At 37.7% G+C, this 23,576-nt stretch overlaps 1 protein-coding gene across 3 annotated transcripts in view; it reads right to left on the minus strand.

The window, feature by feature from the left end:
• ACER3 (alkaline ceramidase 3) overlaps positions 1-23,576 on the minus strand; it is a 177,008-nt gene that overhangs the window by 18,272 nt on the left and 135,160 nt on the right. For 2 of the 3 annotated variants that reach the window (XM_037010619.2, XM_037010620.2), the window contains exons 8-9: positions 2,395-2,496; positions 192-296 (exon numbers count right to left, since the gene is read on the minus strand). In XM_037010619.2, coding sequence (XP_036866514.1) covers positions 192-296; positions 2,395-2,496 — 207 coding nt within the window. The remainder of the gene's footprint in view (positions 1-191; positions 297-2,394; positions 2,497-23,576) is intronic. The other variant, XM_073215990.1, reaches the window with a different exon arrangement.

A 23,576-nucleotide genomic window follows, 5' to 3' on the forward strand; every position in this document is an offset into this window, starting at 1 on the left:
CTCTCACTTTAAGGATGAGAAAACCAACCTTCAGAGAGGGAAAGGAACTTGATTAAGGTCACCCAGTGGCAGAGGTAAAAAAAAAGTAAGTTCCTGATTCTGTCTCTGACATTTTATATTTACACCATCCTATTTGAAGAGTAAAGAAAAAAACACTCCAATACGAGGCTATAAAAATCTCTATTTCCTACCTGAAAAGGATGTGAAGATAAGAGCCAAGGCCAGTTAGAATATGCCACCATGCATGAAATTGAGTGGTAACACCTATAATAGGTGGCACCTTCTTTCGAAAGTTCCTGTGAAGAAGAGGGGGAAAAGATTACCATATTAAATAAAAAAATAGTTTAGCAACTAAGCTGACAGTCTTAGAGAATTCTGAAATGTCATTCTCAAACATGGCAATTATTTAATTTCCTTAAGTCTGTGGTAGTCCGCTGCACTGCTTTCCATATGTATTTTGAAGAAAAATATTCCTAGGAGAAGTTTCATAAGGAAATGACTTTGTGGTCAAAGTAAATATAGGAAATAGTACATAGTTTATTGCCCTCTTTAAGATTTTTAATGCATATTAACAGATCAAAGGCTTTGAAAAGTCTTACCATAACTCAAAGAGTTTATTGTCATTTTTTTTCAGGTAACCTACTACATTTTGCTCATGGAACCATTTTTTCAGGTAATATCTTATTAACACCTTATAGAACAAACGTTTCCTTGAACACAGTTTGGGAAACACTGGTCTACTTAGCTATTCACTCAAGAAACTAGCTGCATGCTTTTCCTATGCCCTACATACAATCATCATCTTAGGATGACACCATATAGTCTATGAAGTCCTTTTGTATGTATAATTTCACTTCATAGTGAGTCTTTGAGGTAGCTATTATTAGCTTTGCTTTACAGATTAAGAACCTAAAATTTAGAGAGATTAATTCAGTTGCCCAACTCACTCAGCTAGTGTCATGGCTGAGTCTCAAATTCTAGATCTTTTGATTAACCATGTACCATGTTATTTTCACTTACCAGGGAAGAAGAAAATTAATGTGAAGCAGAAAATTACTTTTTTAGATGTCCCCATGAATTTTTGAGACAATTACCATCTCTAAGAACCTACTTTATTTCTTTGTGGCTTTCATCCACAGGGTATAAATTACCTCAGCAGTGTAAAAGCTTCAGTGGGGGTTCTGATGGTATTAACTGATTCAGAACAATTCATTTAGATCGTACTTTTCTAATAAAGGTATATTAATTGTTTGTGTACATTTAAGGTCTCCGTTTACTCTTTTAACTTTTTATTATGGAGAATTTCTAACATGTGCAAAAGTAGGCAAAATAATAATACACTCATGTCCCAACTTCAACAATTATAACTTTCTTAGATCATCTAAACTCATCCATTTCTCCCCTCCCATATTACTTTGAAGCAAATCCCAGATATTGTATCATTGTATCTCTAAATATTTCAGTATATATCTTTTAAAGATTAAAACCTCTTTAAAATATAACCATAATACCATTTTCATAGTCTTTAATCTGTTAACAATAATCCCTTAATATCAGCAAATATTCAATTACTAATCAAAGTTCTAATCCTCTCATAAGCTTTAATATTTTTTTTACAGTTGTTTGTTTGAATCAAGATAAAAAAGGTCAACACATTGTGTTTGGTTGATACAGTATATCTCTTAAATCTCATTTATGTTTCTCCTACTTCTATCCCCTGCCCCCCATTTATTTGCTGAAGGGACTAGGCCATTCATCCTATAGATTTCCTACAGTCTGAATTTTGCTGACTGCCTCTCTGTGGTGCCATTCACTCTCTGTCCTCTGTGTTTACACAAAACCATGAGGTCACAGAATTTTGAGTTGGAAGGACCAATTGGTTTAGCCTATTTAACAAGTTCATTTATGGAAATTGAGGCCCAGAAAAGGTATCTTAGTCATAGATTAGCATTCAGAGACTGAAGATTAAACTCCAGTCAACACAAAATTGATGACAAGATGGTAAAAGGAACACTTACCTTAGAAAATAACAATGAGCATATTAAAGTAAAAAATTATGTACATGTATTTCATATGCTTATTGCAAGTCATACCTATTTCTTCAATACAGCAGATTAGGCAGATTTCAAAGACCTAATCAGATGTTGACTAACTGACTAATTGCAGAGTTCTGTGATACACAAAACCCATCCATACAGATGTTATGAAATATTAAGTCCAAAGTTTTAGGTAATTTAGCAAGTATTCCCAGAATTTAACTTCATTGTGCTATAAATACCTTTTTAATTTCAACAGTGGAAAACATTCATTTCTGATCAACTCTATATGCCTAAGAAACGTTCTGCTTAGTAGACTGCTTCCAAAATATTTCTCAAATATTGAAATATATTTTACCTCAATGAATCACAAAAGATGTTATCTATATTCCATAATAAAAATCCCAATAAAAATACACCCAAGGATGTATAACCCAGTCCTCTAAGCCAAGGATAAACCCTGTGGGGAAAAAAAAAAAGCAATATGAAATTTTGTCAAGTTATGTCATGATCAGAGTTTGAAATCATCACTTTTAGGAGAAGGAAATGTATTCATTAGTAATAAAAGAAGACCTATCTATTAAGTTCTCTAATACATTTGCTTATTACTTTTAGCCATTTAAAAGTTTCTGAGAGAGAATGTGCCACTAGGATTCTGCTAAATGATCAAGAAGGTAATCTGAGAGCCCCCAATAGCTTTATCAGTCCCATGGTAGAGGCAGGGGGTGATAGAATAGAATTAACTTTGATCTAGTTACCTGCTCTGTGTCAGGCACTACAGTAAATCAGATATACACACAGGTGAATAAAATTTTCAAATAAACCCTGTGTGGCAGGTATTATTCTTTATTGATGAGGAAACTGAAGCTTGATGAGTTACCCAAAATAATAACAGCAGCTTATATATAAATATAGCTTCAGTAAGATATCATTCATTGACTTAAACTGCATATATCTAATATATACAACTGATAGCCCATCTGTATGTATCCATAAAACCAACACCACAATCAAGATAATAAATATATCTATCACTTCCAAAATCTTAGTTTGCCTTTTTTTTAGAATGTTATATAAATGGAATAATACAGTGCATACTCTTTGCTGTATGGCTTCCTTTACTTGATATAATTATTTTGAAATTTATCCATGTTGTTATGTGTATGAATAACTCATTTCCTATTATTGCTGAGTAGTACACCACCATATGAATATACTACAATTTGTTTATCTGTCCAAATATTGGTGGACATTTGTGTTGTTCCCAATTTTTTTTGTTATGACAAATAAAGCAGCTATGATCATTCATAAGTCCTTATGTATGGACATATGATTTCACTTCTCAGGTAAAAACTAGAGGACGGATGGCTGGATTGTATGACAGGTGAATGTTCAACTTTTTAAGACAATTATAAACTGTTTTCCTAAATGACTGTATCATTTTATGTTCCCATGTTTTTTGCTCTTTATGCACACCAACACTTGGTATGACATCAGTCTTTTCCACTTTAGTTGTTCTAGTAGGTGTGCAGTGGTATCTCATTATGGTTTTAATTTGCATTCCCTAATAATTAATGTTTTTGAGCATCTTTTCATTGCTATTTACTATCCATACTTCTTTGATACAGTTTTTGTTGAATCTTTGCCCATTAAAAAAACAATTGTTTGCCTTATTCTTGAGTTGTAAGTCCTTTGTTGAATACGTATTTTGCAAATATTTTTTCTAAGTCTGGACTTGCCTTTCATTTCCTTAACAGCATCTTTTGATGAATGATATTTTGATGAATGTAAATTTATCAATTTTTTCACTATCGCTTGCATTTTCTGTGTCCTAACCAGACTGCAAAGATTTCTATGATTTTTTCTTCTATAAATTTAATGCTTTTAGCTTTCATATTTAGGGATATGATTGACTTCTAGTATTTTTGTAAAGGTGTGAGTTTAACTTCATCTGGTTAATAAGAATACCCAATTGTTTCAGCACGATTTGTTGGAAAGAGTATCCTTTTCCCACAGAATCACCTTAGAATGCTTATTTAAAATCAGACTGGTATGGATAAGCAGTCTGTTTTTGGATGTTTTCTTGATCAATATTTCATTCTTATCACCAATACCACATTATCTTTTTTTTTCTTTTTTCTTCTTTTTCTGTTCAAGTTCGTAGTGAGCTTTTTTAAAAATTTTGGTATCATTAATAAAACATTACATGAGCAAAATTATGGTTACTAGACTCCCCCCATTATCAAGTCCCCACCACATTCCCCATTACAGTCACTGTCTATCAGCATAGTAAGATGCTATCAAGTCACTGCTTGTCTTCTGTGTGCTATACCGCCTTCTCCATGATCCCCCCACTACACTATGTTTGCTAATCACAATGCTCCTTAATCCCCTTATTCCTCCCTCCCCCCACAGCCTCCCCAGTCCCTTTCCCTTTGGTAACTGTTAGTCCATTCTTGGGTTCTGTGAATCTGCTGCTGTTCTGTTCCTTCAGTTTTTTCTTTGTTGTTATACTCCACAGATGAGTGAAATCATTTGGTACTTGTCTTTCTCTGCCTGACTTATTTCAATGAGCATAATACCCTCTAGCTCCATCCATGTTGATGCAAATAATACCACATTATCTAGACTAATGAAGCACAGAGCAAATAAAGTAGAGTAAGACATCTAACTCTGTTTTTCTTTTTAAAAATGTTTTAGCTATTCTAGATCCTTTGCATACATCTCAGAATCAGCTTCCCAATTTTTACCAAAAGCATGCACACATTTTGATTTTGATTGCATTGAACTTTATAGATCTATCTGGGGAGAATCAGCATCTTAATAATACTGATTTTTTTTTAGAATCCATTCCCAAACTACTAGATCTAATATCTGAATCCAGCAAAGTTGCGGGATAAAAAATTAATACACAGAAATCTGTTGCATTCTTATACACTAATGATGAATTAGCAGAAAGAGAAATCAGGAAAACAATTCCATTCACAATTGCATCAGAAAGAATAAAATATCTAGGAATAAACCTAACAAATGTAGTGAAAGACCTATACCCTGAAAACTACAGGACACTCTTAAGAGAAATTAAAGAGGACACTAATAAATGGAAATTCATCCCATGCTCTTGGCTAGGAAGAATTAATATTGTTAAAATGGCCATCCTGCCTAAAGCAATCTACAGATTCAAAGCAATGCCTATCAAAATACCTACAGCATTCTTCAAAGAACTAGAGCAAATAGTTCTAAAATTCATATGAACCACAAAAGACTCCGAATAGCCAAAGCAATCCTGAGAAGGAAGAATAAAGTGGGGGGAATTATGCTCCCCAACTTCAAGCTCTACTACAAAGCCACAGTAATCAAGACAATTTGGTACTGGCACAAGAACAGACCCATAGACCAGTGGAACAGACTAGAGAGTCCAGATATAAACCCAAGTATATATAGTCAATTAATATATGATAAAGGAGCCATGGATATACAATGGGGAAATGACAGCTTCTTCAACAGCTGGTGTTGGCAAAACTGGACAGCTACATGTGAGAGAATAAAACTAGATTATTGTCTAACCCTGTACACAAAAGTAAACTCAAAATGGATCAAAGACCTGGATGTAAGTCATGAAACCATAAAACTCTTAGAAAAAAATATAGGCAAAAATCTCTTGGACATAAATATGAGCGACTTCTTCATGAACAGATCTCCCTGGGCAAGGGAAACAAAAGCAATAATGAACAAGTTGGACTATATCAAACTAAAAAGCTTCTGTAAAGCAAAGGATACCATCAGTAGAACAAAAAGACATCCTACAGTATGGGAGAATATATTCATAAATGACAGATCCGATAAAGGGTTGACATCCAAAATATATAAAGAGCTCACACACCTGAACAAACAAAAAGCAAATAATCCAATCAAAAAATGGGCACAGGATCTGAACAGACACTTCTCCAAAGAAGAAATTCAGATGGCCAACAGATACATGAAAAGATGCTCCACATCACTAATCATCAGGGAAATGCATATTAAAACCACAATGAGATATCACCTCATACCAGTTAGGATGCCAACATCCAAAAGACAAACAACAACAGATGTTGGCAAGGATGTGGAGAAAGGGGAACCCTCCTACACTGCTGGTGGGAATGTAAACTAGTTCACCCATTGTGGAAAGCAGTATGGAGGTTCCTCAAAAAGCTCAAAATAGAAATACCATTTGACCCAAGAATTCCACTCCTAGGGATTTACCCTAAGAATGCAGCAGCCCAGTTTGAAAAACACATATGCACCCCTATGTTTATCGCAGCACTATTTTCAATAGCCAAGATATGGAAGCAACCTAAGTATCCATCAGTAGATGAATGGATAAAGAAGATGTGGTATACATACACAATGGAATATTATTCAGCCATAAGAAGAAAACAAATCCTACCATTTGCAACAACATGGATGGAGCTAGCAGGTATTATGTTCAGTGAAATAAGCCAGGCGGAGAAAGACAAGTATCAAATGATGTCACTCATCTGTGGAGTATAACAACAAAGAAAAAACTGAAGGAACAAAACAGCTGCAGACTCACAGAACCCAAGGAAGGACTAACAGTTACCAAAGAGAAAAGGAGGATGGGTGGGAAGGGGGGTCAGGGGGAAAACGGGGTTTTACGATTAGTACACATAATGTACGGGGTTGGGGACATGGGGAAGGCAGTATATACAGAGAAGACAAATAATGATTCTATAACATCTTACTATACTGATGGACAGTGACTGTAATGGGGTATGTGGGGGGGACTTGATAATAGGGGGAGTCTAGTTCATAATGTTCAAGTAATTGTACATTAATGATATCAAAAATAATAATACAAATACTAATACTGAGTTTTCTATTTCATGAAAATGGCATACCTCTCCATTTATTTAGTTCTTCTTTAATTTCTCTCAGCAAAAACTATTGTGATTTCCAATATACAGGTATTATATATATTTGATAAATTTAATCCCTTAACATTTGATTTTTTGATGCTACTGTAAACTGTACTTTTGAATATTTCAACTACCAATAGTTTGTTGTTAGTATCCAGAAATATGATTTTTGAATACTGACTCGAATCTCTTGACCTTGCTGAATTCCACTTATTGCTCTTTGTAGTGTTTTGGTACATGCACATATATTTTCTATACATGATCATGATGTCATTTGCAAATACTATGCTGGATAGGACTTCCACCAGTATAATGATGAATAGAAGTGGTGGTAATATATATTCTTGACATTCTTAATTTTAAAGAGACTTAAAAAAAATCATTTCACGACTACAGAGTTTACAAGTTAAGAAAGTTTTATTACTAGTTTGTAAAGGGTTACTTTTTTTTTTTTGAGAGGGCAACTCTCATATTTATTGATCAAATGGTTGTTAACAACAGTAAAATTCTGTATAGAGAAGTCAATGCTCAATGCACAATCATTAATCCACCCCCAGCCTAATTCTCGTCAGTCTCCAATCTTCTGAAGCATAACGAACAAGTTCTTACAAGGGTTACTTTTTTTAAAGATTATAAACAGCTGTTGAATTTTACAGACAGCTTTCTCTAAATCTACTGGTATCATCATGTAGTTTTCCTCCTTTTTCTTTTAGTATAGTGAATGACAAGAACATTTTTTCCAAAATACTGTTATTTTAACTAGAAGTATTTGTATATAAATGAATGAAAAAAGTGATTAATTTAAAAATCATCAGGAAAGGACAAACCTGGCTGTGCACAGAAGGGGAATTATTGTTCCTCTGAGGAGGTTCTTAGAGAAGATGAGCTTAAGAGAGTTATTTATAGTCTGTCTTCAGCTTTTCAGAGAGTTTATCATAGCTCCATTTGGGGAAGGCAAGAATGATTCCCAGGAAACACAGGACTCAACAGAAGGAAGGCATCTGGCAGGGTTGCAGTGTGGGCCAGGTGCTGAGATGTGACAAGAATATGATCAATGGGAGTAAGGTACTCTCTATTTTCTGCTTCTAAGCTTACTTACCAGGGCCAATCTTCAGCTCTCAGCAGTAGTTCAGAGCAAAATTCTTCTGTGGGGTGAAATGAATGTCTTTGGTTATCCATGTAGCAGGGCATGCAGGAGACAGCAAGAATTTTACCAGCACATGGTCCATGCAAACTAAGCACAGGTAAGATGCTGGGGACAGACTACTCATATATTATCAGGTACTGTAATGTATAATACAGAGTACCCTGAACGTATCTGTCTGGAGTCACACTGTTGCATCGTGGACTGGATGCCTGCCTAATGTTTAGCTGTCATCTGAGCAGCCCTTCCCTTCATCTTGGGAATTGCCTTCACCTCTCTCTGAGTTGGATTTCTTATGTCTTGTATCCTGTGTCTTCCTCGAGTTTAGTCTCTCATTTTGGTCAAACGCATCCTCCAACAAGTTCCTGAATAATAGTTCATAGGATAAATTTTTTTTAAACTTGAATATATGAAAATGTATTTTGTCCCCATATTTTACTGAGTTTGACTGTAGAATTCTAAGTTAGAATTCTAAAATTCTAGCTTCCAGTTTTGCCTTGGTAAGTCCAAAACTATTCTGATTCTTGATCTTCTGTATGTGTGTCTACCTTCTAACTCTATAAACTTGTGGAATCTCCTTATCTAGATTATTGAAACAGACAAGGGGCTACTTCCATCCATTACCCTATATACTAGTAGGTTCTTTCAATCTAATAATTCCTGCCCATTTTATGTTGGCCCTTCTATCTAGCCCGGTAATATTTCTATTAAGTCTTTTCTCCATTTCTTTCTCATCATTTTGATGGCCCTCAGGATGTGTGTGTGTGTGTGTGTGTGTGTGTGTGTGTGTGTGTGTGTGTGTGTTTACTTCTGCCACTGCTACCATGAAGCCCATAGACTTGAGGAAACACCTCACTGTTTCTCCACAACAGTGGTGGTGAGTGGGGCCAAGGGTCCTAAGGCCCTACACTTTCCTGTTTACTCTGGATTGTACCATGGGTTGTTTTAGGGTCTCTCCTGTGGTGGATGGGTGATGATGGACTACAATGCAATCACAATGTATGTTCAGAAAAGAGATTCCAGGGGCTTTAACTTTATCTTTCAAACCCTTCACTTTAGTTTTTTATTTTATATTTTTTAGTGTCTTTTTTGTTTTGAATTCTCTGAATGATGCTTTTTATTATAAGATCTTTTGTTCATAGATATGGTATATTTCTAGGAATATCAATGAATTAATGATATATATATATATTTTGTTTTCTTATTCATGCGTAAGTTGTTTCCCTTAAGTTATTTTTCTCTGCTCATTATTTGTTTTGGCCTCTATCTTTCATATTGGGTGCATTCTTCTTATATCTGGCATTGACACCTCAATATTAAGAGTGGGAAACTAAAAGGGTAACTACAAGCTTTAAGTATATGGTTGCGTCCTTTAGACTAGTTACCTTCACTATATGGTTATTTTGCTGGGCCATTTAGGGAACCCCCAACATCAGTATCTTTAGGTCTTTAAGGCTGCTCCTATTCCCTAAAAGATGACTCTTCCAATGTTCTGCCTAGAGGTCTTGGCATTCAGCATTCAGAATGCATAAGGTTACCCAATTTCCCTAATTTCAGTGTGTTACTCACTTGTTCGATAATGCCTGGAAAAATCCAATCTAGAGGCATTGTTCACACTTTCCAGAGAATAAACCTATTGTCTGGATAGTTGCTCAGTGGTATGAAATGGGTTAGGAGATCTAATCATTTAACAGCTTTTTAAAGCTTTGAACTAACTAGTCATCTTTATTTTAGACCCCTCCTTCATCTCATTTTCCAAATTGCAATGCCTGATACTTTAGGAAATTCTCTGATATAAACTAGAAATTGTTGGCTTAGGATCTGGCTTTTTTGGGTTACTTAAGACAGTTAGCAATTATCCATCCCCTTCCACATTCTAAAATTTTGTTGAGTCTTCTTGTGGGTTTAAGCTTTATTAATAAATTCTTTTGATGTAGTCTTAGCAGGGTTTCAGGAGGGGGCAAGATTAGGTATCTGTTGATCTTCAATATTGTATCTCTGTTTTCTTTTACATTTTTGCCCTGTATTAGTCCTATTCTTCATTTCCTCATAAACTGGTTTTATTCTATTGCTTTGTTTTTTTAATTATTGAAGTTGGATGTTAGTTAATTATTCCTTCAGCCTGTTTCTAAAGTAAACATATAAGGCTATAAATTTCCTTCTAAGAACCACTTAGCTATATCCTACTTTTTTGTAGTATTTTCATTATGATTCCACTCTAAGTATTTCAATATGTCTACTTGTATTTACGGGAATGGTTTTTTTTTTTTTACTTTACTTTAATTTAATTTTGGTATCATTAATCTACAATTACATGAAGAAATTTATGTTTACTAGGCTGCCCCCTTCACCAAGTTCCCCCCACCACACCCCTTCATAGGCACTGTCCATCAGCGTAGTAAGATGCTGTAGAATCACTACTTGTCTTCTCTGTGTTGCACAGCCCTCCCATGCCCCCCCCCCACACTATACATGGTAATCCTAATGCCCCCTTTCTTTTCCTCGCCCTTAACCCTCCCTTCCCACCCAACCTCCCCAGTCCCTTTCCCTTTGGTAACTGTTAGTCCATTCTTGGGTTCTGCGATTCTGCTGCTGTTTTGTTCCTTCAGTTTTCCTTTGTTCTTATACTCCACATATGAGTGAAATCATTTGGTACTTGTCTTTCTCCGCCTGGCTTATCTCACTGAACATAATACCCTCTAGCTCCATCCATGTTGTTGCAAATGGTAGGATGTTTTTTCATTATGGCTGGGTAATATTCCATTGTGTATATGTACCACATCTTCTTTAGCCATTCATCTACTGATGGACATTTAGGTGGCTTCCATATCTTGGCTATTGTAAATAGTGCTGCGATAAACATAGAGGTGAATCTGTCTTTTTCAAACTGGAGTGCTGCATTCTTAGGGTAAATTCCTAGAAGTGGAATTCCTCGGTCAAATGGTATTTCTATTTTGAGCATTTTGAGGAACCTCCATACTGCTTTCCACAATGGTTGAACTAATGGTTCCCCTTTCTCCACAACCTCGCCAACATTTGTTGTTGTTCATCTTTTGGATGGTGGCGATCCTTACTGGTGTGAGGTGATATCTCATTGTGGTTTTAATTTGCATTTATCTGATGACAAGCGATGTGGAGCATCTTTTCATGTGTCTGTTGGCCATCTAAATTTCTTCTTTAGAGAACTGTCTATTCAGCTCCTCTGCCCATTTTTTAATTGGATTATTTGCTTTTTGTTTGTTCAGGTGTGTGAGCTCTTTATATATTTTGGATGTCAATTTATCGGATCTGTCATTTATGAATATATTCTCCCATACTGTAGGATACCTTTTTGTTCTATTCATGGTGTCCTTTGCTGTACAGAAGCTTTTCAGCTTGATATAGTCCCACTTGTTCATTTTTGCTTTTGTTTCCCTTGCCTGGGGAGATATGTTCATGAAGAGGTCACTCATGTTTATGTCCATGAGATTTTTGCCTATATTTTTTCTAAGAGTTTTATCGTTTCATGACTTACATTCAGTCTTTGATACATTTCAAATTTACTCTTGTGTCTGGAGTTAGACAGTGATCCAGTTTCATTCTCTTACATGTAGCTGTTCAGTTTTGCCAGCACCATCTGTTGAAGAGACTGTCATTTCCTCATTGTATGTCCATGGCTCCTTTATCGTATATTAATTGGCCATATATGTTTGGGTTAATGTTTGGAGTATCTATGCTGTTCCACTGGTCTGTGGCTCTGTTCTTGTGCCAATACCAAACTGTCTTGATTACTGTGGCTTTGTAGTAGAGCTTGAAGTTGGGGAGCAAGATCCCCCCCTCCCACTTTATTCTTCCTTCTCAGGATTGCTTTGGCTATTTGGGGTCTTTGGTGGTTCCATATGAATTTTAGAACTATTTGCTCTAGTTCATTGAAGAAAGCTGTTGGTAATTTGATAGGTATTACATCGAATCTGTATATTGCTTTGGGCAGGATGGCCATTTTGATGATATTAATTCTTCCTAGCCAGGAGCATGGGATGAGTTTCCATTTGTTAGTGTCCTCTTTAATTTCTCTTAAGAGTGTCATGTAGTTTTCAGGGTATAGGTCTTTCACTTCTTGGTTAGGTTTATTCCTAGGTATTTTTTTCTTTTTGATGTATTGTGAATGGAATTGTTTTCCTGATTTCTCTTTCTATTAGTTCATTGTTAGTGTATAGGAAAGCCACAGATTTCCGTGTGTTAATTTTGTATCCTGCAACTTTGCTGAATTCTGATATTAGTTCTAGTAGTTTTGGAGTGGAGTCTTTAGGGTTTTTTATGTACAATATCATGTCATCTGAAAATAGTGACAGTTTGACTTCTTCTTTACCAATCTGGATTCCTTGTATTTCTTTGTTTTGTCTGATTGCCATGGCTAGGATCTCCAGTACTACATTGAATAACAGTGGGGAGAGTGGGCATCCCTGTCTTGTTCCCGATCTCAGAGGAAAAGCTTTCAGCCTCTCACTGTTCAGTATGATGTTAGCTGTGGGTTTATCATATATAGCCTTTATTATTATGTTGAGGTACTTGCCCTCTATGCCCATTTTGTTGAGAGTTTTTATCATGAATGGATGTTGAATTTTGTCGAATGCTTCTTCAGCATCTATGGAGATGATCATGTGGTTTTTGTCTTTCTTTTTGTTGATGTGGTGGATGATGTTGATGGATTTTCGAATGTTGTACCATCCTTACATCCCTGGGATGAATCCCACTTGGTCATGGTGTATGATCCTTTTGATGTATTTTTGAATTTGGTTTGCTAATATTTTGTTGAGTATTTTTGCATCTATGTTCATCAGGGATATTGGTCTGTAGTTTTCTTTTTTGGTGGGGTCTTTGCCTGGTTTTGGTATTAGGGTGATGTTGGCTTCATAGAATGAGTTTGGGAGTATTCCCTCCTCTTCTATTTTATGGAAAACTTTAAGGAGAATGGGTATTATGTCTTCTCTGTATGTCTGATAAAATTCCGAGGTAAATCCACCTGGCCCGGGGCTTTTGTTCTTGGGTAGTTTTTTGATTACCGCTTCCGTTTCGTTGCTGGTAATTGGTCTGTTTAGATTTTCTGTTTCTTTCTGGGTCAGTCTTGGAAGGTTGTATTTTTCTAGGAAGTTGTCCATTTCTCCTAGTTTTCCAGCTTGTTAGCATATAGGTTTTCATAGTATTCTCTAATAATTCTTTGTATTTCTGTGGGGTCCGTCATGATTTTTCCTTTCTCGTTTCTAATTCTGTTGATGTGTGTTGACTCTCTTTTTCTCTTAATAAGTCTGGCTAGAGGCTTATCTATTTTGTTTATTTTCTCGAAGAACCAGCTCTTGGTTTCATTGATTTTTTCTATTGTTTTATTCTTCTCAATTTTATTTATTTCTTCTCTGATCTTTATTATGTCCCTCTGTCTGCTGACCTTAGGCCTCATTAGTTCTTCTTTTTCCAATTTCAATAATTGTGACATTAGACTATTCAATTGGGATTGTTCTTCCTTCTTTAAGTATGCCTGGATTGCTATATACTTTCCTCTTAAGGTTGCTTTTGCTGAACCCCACAGAAGTTGGGGCTTTGTGTTGTTGTTGTCATTTGTTTCCATATATTGCTGGATCTCCATTTTAATTTGGTTGTTGATCCATTGAATATTTAGGAGCATGTTGTTAAGCCTCCATGTGTTTGTGAGCCTTTTTGCTTTCTTTGTACAATTTATTTCTAGTTTTATACCTTTGTGGTCTGAAACGTTGGTTGGTAGAATTTCAATCTTTTGGAATTTACTGAGGCTCTTTTTGTGGCCTAGTATGTGGTCTATTCTGGAGAATGTTCCATGTGCACTTGAGAAGAATGTGTATCCTGTTACTTTTGGATGTAGAGTTCTATAGATGTCTATTAGGTCCATCTGTTCTAGTGTGTTGTTCAGTGCCTCTGTGTCCTTACTTATTTTCTGTCTGGTGGATCTGTCCTTTGGAGTGAGTGGTGTGTTAAAGTCTCCCAAAATGAATGCATGGCATTCTATTTCCTCCTTTAATTCCATTAGTATTTGTTTCCCATATATTGGTGCTCCTGTATTGGGTGCATATATGTTTATAATGGTTATATCCTCTTGCTGGACTGAGCCCTTTATCACTATGTAATGTCCTTCTTTATCTCTTGTTACTTTCTTTATTTTGAAGTCTATTTCATCTATATACTAGTACTGCAACACCTGCTTTTTTCTCCCTGTTATTTGCATGAAATATCTTTTTCTATCCTTTGGCTTTTAATTTGTGCATGTCTTTGGGTTTGAGGTGAGTCTCTTGTAAGCAGCATATAGATGGGTCTTGCTTTTTTATCCATTCTATTACTCTGTGTCTTTTGATTGGTGCATTCAGTCCATATACATTTAAGGTGATTATTGAAAGATATGTACTTATTGCCATTGCAGCCTTTAGATTCGTGGTTACCAAAGGTTCAAGGTTAGCTTCTTTACTACCTTACTGTCTAACTTAACTCACTTATTGAGCTATTATAAATGCAGCCTGATGATTATTTCTGTCCCTTTTTATTCCTCCTCCTCCATTCTTCATATGTTGGGTATTTTGTTCTGTGCTCTTTTTAGGAGTGCTCCCATCTAGAGCAGTCCCTCTAAGATACCCTTTAGAGGTGGTTTGTGGGAGGCAAATTCCCTCAACTTTTGCCTGTCTGGGAATTGTTTTATCCTTCCTTCACATTTAAATTATAATCATGCTGGATACAGTATCCTTGGTTCAAGGCCCTTCTGTTTCATTGTGTTAAATATATCATGCCATTCTCTTCTGGCCTGTAAGGTTTCTGTTGAGAAGTCTGATGATAGCCTGATGGGTTTTCCTTTGTAGGTGACCTTTTTTCTCTCTCTGGCTGCCTTTAATACTCTGTCCTTGTCCTTGATCTTTGCCATTTTAATTATTATGTGTCTTAGTGTTACCCTCTTTGGGTCCCTTCTCTCAGGAGTTCTGTGTGGTTCTGTAGTCTGAGCAACTATTTCCTCCCCCAATTTGGGGAAGTTCTCAGCAATTATTTCTTCAAAGAAACTTTCTATCTCTTTTTCTCTCTCTTCTTCTTCTGGTATCCCTATAATGAGGATATTGTTCCTTTTGAATTGGTCACACAGTTCTCTTAATTTTGTTTCATTCCTGGAGATCCTTTTATCTCTCTCTGTGTCAGCTTCTATGTGTTCCTGTTCTCTGGTTTCTATTCCATCAATGGCCTCTTGTGTCTTATCCATTCTGCTTATAAATTCTTCCAGAGATTGTTTCACTTCTGTCATCCCTTAGCTCTTGTATATTTCTCTGCAGCTCTGTCAGCATGTTTATGATTTTTATTTTGAATTCTTTTTCAGGGAGACTGGTTAGGTCTGTCTCTGCAGATCCTCTCTCAGGTGTTGTCTGAACTACCTTGGACTAGAGTAAATTTTTTTGCCTTTTCATGGTGATAGTGGTGGCTGTACGCAGGTTGCGGGTGTGTCAGCTGGGAGAAGAAAGTCCTTTCCTGCTTGCTGGATGCCTTGCCCTTCTCTGCTGCCTGTGTCAGTTACCCGCACTCCTGGAGCAGCCACCGGGTTAGTCCCCTAAGCTGCTGTGGGCTGGGTCTCTGTCAGAGCAGCATGGAGCCCTGCGGGGAGTGGCATGCATGCCAGGTGCGCTCCTCCGTGATAGCGGCGCCCCTGCCGGGCAGCTGTGTACCAACAGCAGCCTTTGGGTCTGGCCCAGGTGGCTGTGCATCGGGCTGGAATTCTGGTCGGCCGCTGGGAGTGCAGCTGCTCCCTCTGGCACTGCTACAGGTGCGCGCAGGCCTCTCCCATGTGGACCTCTCCTGGGCTCCTCTGGCACCACTGCCGCCGGTGCGTGCGAGCTGCACCTGGGCTGTTCAGTCGCCACTGCAGCGGGCTTGCACGAGTTGCTCCCAGTCCCCTCTGGTGCTGCCAGTGCACACGATCTGCTCCCGGTCCCCTCCAGCGCCACTGTCCCTGGTGCACGCTGCCACTCTCCCACTACTGGGCCAGTGCGTCAGGTCCATGCCAGTTGGAGGAACGACTGGCAGGCTGCTTAGTGCTGTGAGGTGCTTCAGAGCTGTGCTGCTGCCCCGGGGTTTAGGGTGCCTAAAGTTCCCTGGGATTCCCAGCTGCTGGCTAAGTGTGCCGGGATGACTTTGTCCAGCTGTGGGGTTCCTGCCTCTTTACCACTTGCAGAAAGCACCCGCTTTTCTTTTGTCTCAGGAACGCCAATTGCAGGGACCTCCCCACAGGTTTTGCTTTTCTGTTTCTCTAATATCCAGCACCCCGTGCACCTTGTGTCTGCGCTCCGGGTGCAGATTTCTAGAGCTGGTTGTTTAGCAGTCCTCAGCTTTCACTCCCTCCCCATTCCAACTCCTTTCTTCCCCCCGGGTTCTGGGGTGGAGGAGCATTTGGGTCCCGCCTGGCCATGGCTTGTATCTTACCCCCTTCGTGTGATGTTGAGTTCTCGCAGATGTAGATGTATCCTGGCTATTGTACTGCATCCACTGGTGTCTCTTTTAGGAATAGTTGTATTTATTGTATTTTCATAAATATATATGTTTTGGGGAGGAGATTTCCACTGAATTACTCATGCCGCCATCTTCCCATGATCCTCCTACAGGTATGGTTTTAAGTTTCTAAATACATGGGCTATTTTAATCAAGACTGTTTTGTTGTAACTAATTGCACCATGGTCAGAGAACATGTTATGCAAGACACCAATTTTTTAAAGTTGAACTTTGCTTTGAAGCTAGTATCTGGTTCATTTCATAATTACTCCATGCATGCTTGAGAGGACCCTGCATTCTTTAATTGTATTAGGTCATTTGCTTTGTGTTAGCAAAATTTGATCTATACACTTGTTCATATTTTTTGGTCTAAGTTAACATGTCTCATCTCAGCATGATGGAACACTTACCTATTTCACTTTGTAAGTCTGTCAATTTTTGCTTGAAAATTTCCAGACAAGGTTAGAATTGCCATTTTTTTCTGGTAAATTCAATATTTTAATAATAATATAGTGAACACATTAGTTTTGAAAAATACCTTAAATTTGTTTTGCATGTTATTAAAATGGCTAGTCCAACTTTCTTTTAGTCAGTATTTGTGTGGCATTTATCTTTTAATATCCTTTTCTTACACAATTATTGTGTATTTATGTTTTAACCATGTTTCTTATGAACAGCACATAGCTAGATTTCTCTCCTGTGTTTGACAGTCTGTTTTTAATTGTTTTTCTTTCCCTTTATTTTCTCTCCTTCTCTTTTCCCCCATTATTTTCCTGATTTCTTTTGGATTCAGTTTTATTATCCACTTACTCCTTTAAGTTTTTGAAAAGTTAGTGTAAAACCAATTACTGTTTTTAGAAGTTACCAAAACTGTACATGTTAAATCTATAACTAATCATCATATGTACCTTCTTCCCAAATAGAAAAGACCTTAGTAACTATGTAACTAAGATTATCCTCTTGTATCTTGTTATTTTGTTTACTATTTTAGTTCCATTTTTAAAATCTCTCAATTAGATATTATTTTAAACAGTCATATTTTGTTCATATAGTCCTATGTGTTTATCACCTTTTTTTCCTTCACTGTTCTTTCTTGTGTCTCAGCTTCCTCCTAAAATAATATCATTTAGGAGATCTTTTAGTGAATTATAATGGTAAACCTTCTCCATTTTTGTCTGTCTCAAATGTCTTTATCTCACTCTTGTTTTGAAAGATATGAAGGTATAGAAATTCTAAGTTGATGGTTAATTTCTCTCAGCACTTAGAAGATAATAGTGTACTGTGTTTTGGCTTCCATTGTTGATAAGTACTGTTGATAAATCTGTTGTAGATTATTTGTTATTCTTTTGCTGGCAATATGTCTTTTGTCTCTAGATATTTTTAAGATCTTTGTCTTTGGATTTTAGCAACTTCAGTGTGCCTTTTCTACAGGTATCAATCAGGATTCAACTATATATAATATCTCTATGTAAAGCAGAAAAGAATTTAATACTTTCAATTCCAACAAAATGCTGAATGAGCAATATTTAGGAATGACTTATGAACACTATCACAGAATTAGCTTTCCAAAGGAAATTTTTCATTTTCATATTTAGGAAGCTGAAGAACTGCAAAGTCTCTAGAACAACTGTTATAGTCAGCATCACACCATCTTAGTTATAATTCACTGATCCGAAAGCTGCCATCACATCTGTTCCAGAGCCATGATGCACACACTAGATCCATACCAGTAAGTAAATGTCTTACATACTATTACTTCTCTCCCTGACTTAGTTGTGAATTTGTCTCATGTGAAAATGTGGTTGGTGAAACCTGAATGTATCTGGAAACTTATATGCTAAGAAAATATAGTTAATAGAGCTTTTAGCATTTTAGCACCTATATTACAGGAAGGCACACTTAAAGGAGGAACGAGTGAGCTAATCATATCTGCCATATCTGAGAAAGAACTCCTTTCTTTTATCATGCTTGGAAATCATTCTTGAAGCTGAGGTATCATGTCTGTCATTACTTCTAGAAAATTCTCACCTATTATCTTTGAATCTTTTCTTTCCCCATTTTTGTTATTCTCTCCTTTTGGGACTGTAATCAGAAGTGTTATTTCTCTGGGATGCTTTCTGGCTTAATTCTTTAGGCTCATCTTCCAATTTAACTAATTCTCTTTACAACTGTGTCTAATCTACTTTTAAGTTATCCATTGAGTTTATTTCAATTTTTTTTTTTATGTCAGAAGTTTTTTGATTCTTTTCCAAATCTGGAATTTCATTTTTCATAATCTGCTGTTCCTTGGGCACATTTTAATTTTTTCTTTTATTTCATTAAATGTCTTTTAAATAGCTACTTCAGCATCTTTCAGCAGTATTTCAACATCTATTTTGGGGTGTTTATTTCTGCTGTTTTCTCTTTCTCCTGGCTTTTGCTTGTAGTAGCTTATTTCCTCCTCTGGTTTTAGAATTACTGATAGTGTGCATGTTTCATCTCCAATGTGCAGAAATCCCACATTAAGGGTACACTTCTTTGAAGATTATTTGCTTTTGCTTCTCTTAGGTATACTGGGGCTTTATAAAATTTGGGTAAGTTTGATTTAATTTATACCTTGAAGTTTCCCAAACAATAAAGGTTATGTGCATTTGAATCCTAAACCTGTGTGAAGGCAGAATAGTGATTATAAATTTTCAGGAGAGTGATTTTTCCTACCTAAAACTGAGACTGAGAGACAACTTGCCTTGTCATCTACTGTTACAAAGGGCAAATTTTCTCTAGCTTAGCCTTTCACTGACAGTGTTATCACTTTGGTGGTGTTGGCTTTATGTGTACAAGTGTATGTGATAGTCCCTGCTCAGTTCCAACTGTCAATCGTAAACATGCTGCAAGTTTTGTCTTCTATCTCTCTTGGAGCTATTCAAACCTAAGATTCTGACATCCAGGCATTCTGTAAATGCTTTCAAGTTGATCATGATCTTAGAATTCATTTGTCAGTCTAGTTTGTAGCTCCTTCTTTGGATTTGATGCTTTGGAATTTTCTTTATATTATTTTGAGCTCAGTTATGCAATTAAAACTATGCTTGTTGTATTTTATCCAGAATTCCCAGATGTTTCGTTACAGGAGAGATTTCAGATTTTTCTTCTTAGACATATTAAAAGAAATTATAGTTTCATTTTGATTTTAAAAATCTCTACTGGTAAGCAGTACTCTTGAGTTCCAGGGGTTACCAAGATAACTAAGACTTCAAGAAATGTATAGTCAGTTGGGCAAACAGGTAAGTATACAATGATCAGTACTAAATGAACTAAATGAAATGATCATCAAACGGAAATATAAGAAAGAAGCTATGGCAAGGCAAATGCAAGAAAGATGTTTTTATTTCATGGTATTTCCTCTGTTACATACTTTTTACAGGTCTGTCATTTGTGCTTCTAAAAGTACTGGTATCCTATCTATCGGACTGCACTTAAGACAAACAAGGACTGCATTTTATGCTTTACATTTTTGTAAGGTGCCTAGATTAAAAACAGAATAAGCTGGAGACTTCTGCTTCCTGGAAAATGAAGTTCCTTATTCTTCCCATTAAGTACAATAAAAACCCTGAACATCACATGTTCTAAACAAACATGAGAAAACTCTGAAAGGTGGGAAGAAGAAAGCAGAACAGTTAGGGACTTTGCAACTTTGGTAACACTGCAATGATAAGTTCCGTGTTTTCTTTTTACCTCATATAACCTGGAGTTAAAACTGAAAAACCTAGCAACCTAGAAACACCATTAGGCACACACAAAAATGCCAACCACCATACAAGCCTTCTCTCTCTAACCAAAGCACCAGGGAAAAGGCAGCCTAGCAAGACAATAAGCTTAGCAACAACCACTATTCTGTAACCAAACACCACAGAAAAAAACTGGCCTCACCCCCTTTCATGCTGCAAAGGCTGAGTGGGGAGCTTAGACATTCTTCCCCATCAGACCATAAGGTGCCCCAACTTCCTGCCAGACTATGGTCAAGCAGGGAGGGGCTGGGACTTTCATTCACCCAGCAGCAGTGAGCTCCCCATTTCCTATGATGTTAGTGGAGACCATCATGACTAAAGGGTCAATCTACCAAGAAGACAACAATTCTAAATGTCTATGTATTAAATTAATAGAGTTACAAAATAGGGTAAATAACAGGATGAAGTAAAAACTGACAGAATGAAGGAAAAATAGACAAACACACAATTTTATCTGGAGACTTAATACTCTATCACCTTTAACAAGTGATAGAACTATACAGAAAATCAGCAAGGATATGAAAGAACTCAATGTTGTGCAGCAAATGGCTAATTCAGTGGGCTTGGCATGTGTAAACACTGCAGATTCCAAAGAAAGGGTTCATCCTGGACTGGTTCTTGGAAGGCAACCTCTGAGTCCTTGGAATATCCTGCTCCATAATAGGGCCTGCTCCCCTGACACTTTAAGCCACATCATTAGGTTTATGCTAATAATGCGATTAGTAGTAATGCTTTCTTTTGTTTATGTGGGTCCCTGGGCTATGCTGTACCAGTCTGACCTCTAGAAAATAAACATAAGCCATGAGTATAACAGCTTTCCTGAGTGTTGTGAATCCTTCTAGAAAATCAGTGAACCTGAGGGTGGTCTTGGTGACTTCTGACACAAATATCAAACAATATGATCAGATATTTTACAGATAGACATTTTACAGAACATGTCACTCAACATTAGCAGAATACATATTCTTTTCAAATACACCAATCCTGGCCCATAAGACAAACCTCAACTAATTTAAAAGAAATGAAATCATATGGAGTATTTTTCTCTGATCACTGTGGAATCAAACTAGAAATCAGTAAGAATAACAGGAAAATATCTGAACATTTGAATGCTAAACAACATACTTCTAAATAATTCATGGTTTCATGGGTCAAAAAGGAAGTCTCAAGGCAAATTAAAAACATACACTGAAGCCAAAGAATGGCTCAAGATGGCAGAGTAGGAAGGCAAGTCAGAAACCTCCTCTCACATACACCAAGAAAGCACCGACAGCAGGTAAAATTAACCCTGAAAAAGACCTAAAGACTACAGAACAGACCACTTACACCTGGTGAAGAAAAGAAGACCAAACAGAAAAGGGTAAAGTGGCACAGCTAGAAATGAGCAGGACCCAAACGCTTTGCCCATCTTTGCCCAAAGGTAGGGAAGATAAGCAGAGTGGGATGGAGATGGGCATCCAGGAACACTGCACACCTGGCCCTGGGGATCTATTCTGGGAACACAAGTCCACATTGCACTGGGTTCTGGATGATTAGTGGGACTGGACACTAGGGACAGCTGAAACACTCTAGGACCTGAGACACCAGGCACCTGTGCAGGACAGGCATGCTCCATTGGTCCTGCTGAGACCCAATACAGAGGCAGCAATTTGAAAGACTTGACAGCAGCAGGAGGGTAGCCAGAGGGGTGAGGTTTGGACAGAACTATCTCTGCAGGAGAAAGGGCAGGTAGATAATACCTCCCCAACCCTCCCTTGACCCAACAGGTTGGGTACTCTTGGGGGCCCCAGAAGCTCCATCCACTTGATGGTGGCTCAGCAACAAGGCACTTCCCCGCGTACCACCAATGTGCCAGACCATTTGGCCCAGTAGCATTGGACTTTACTGCCTAGAGGGTAGAGAGAGACTCTCCCAGCTTTCACTACCCTGTTTCAGCCCAAAAGGGGAGTTGCCTGCAGGAGCCAACTCTTGAGAGTACCTTCCTCCCCATGGGAAGCCAAGCCTGGTACTGTATAACTTGCTGTAGCTAGGGGCCATCCATGTGACTCGCTGTAGCAGCTGTATGCCTCTGCAGACATGGCCTCCCATTGCATCACTTGCTACTGCCACTGGCCTGTCAGCCTATGGGCCCTTCCACTGTGTGACCCACTGCTTCCATGCATCTTCACAATGTCCCAGCACACTACTTGCTATGCTGCTTCACACCCAGGTGCCCTCCTGCTGCATGATTCACAGCCACTGCAGAGTGCCCACATTCTCTGAAACCAGGAGACATGCCATCACTGTGAGCTGTGCACCCTGCCATTGTGCAATTCACTGTGTGACTGCCCTGCCTACTCTGTTAACCCAGCAGCTCTGCCACTGCTACAGGGAAGGCAGAGGGCAGCCCACCCACAATGATCCCAGCAGAAGCCACTGATCTGATCACAAAGGACCAGTTGAGGCAAACCATCAGCCTTAGCAGACTGAGATAAACCACTGCCAGCAGACAGACAGAAAGGCAGCACTACCCACTACCCACTGATAGCAACTGCGGCTCCACAGCAAAGAAGAACCAGGCACTGGAGAGGAAAGAGTCTGAGATTATGGGCACCACAGGATGCCTTCTTCATAAAGCCATTTCTCTCTAGACCAGGAAGCATAACAGATCCACCTAATACAAAGGAAGAAACACAGAACCTTGACAAAATGAGTAGGCAGAGGAATATGTTCCAACAAAACTATAGGATAAGACACCAGAAAGAGGGCTTAATGAAACAGAGGTCACCAATATTCTTGATAAAGATTTCAAAGTAAAAGTCATAAATATGCTCACTGATCTACAGAAAATTATTGGAGATCTAAGGGAGGACTTCAGCAAAAGAGATACAAGAGCTCAAAAAGAACCACTCAGAGCTGAAGAATACAGTGACTGAAATGAAACAGACAATGGAGGGAAAATAGATTGCTGCAAGTAGAGGAGACAATCAATGAGATGGAAATTAGAGAACAGGAACACAATGAGCTGAGGAGCAGAGAGAAAAAAGGATCTCTAGGAATGAAAGAATGATAAGACAGCTGTGTGACCAATCCAAATGAAACAATATTCACCTAATAGGGGTATATAGGAGGGGAAGAGAGAGACAAAGGGATAGAAAGTCTCTGAGACCCAACTTCCCCAGTCTGGGGAAGGAAATAAGAAACTCAAGTCATG

This window comes from Manis javanica, chromosome 11, assembly GCF_040802235.1.
Source record: "Manis javanica isolate MJ-LG chromosome 11, MJ_LKY, whole genome shotgun sequence".
NCBI lineage: Eukaryota > Metazoa > Chordata > Mammalia > Pholidota > Manidae > Manis > Manis javanica.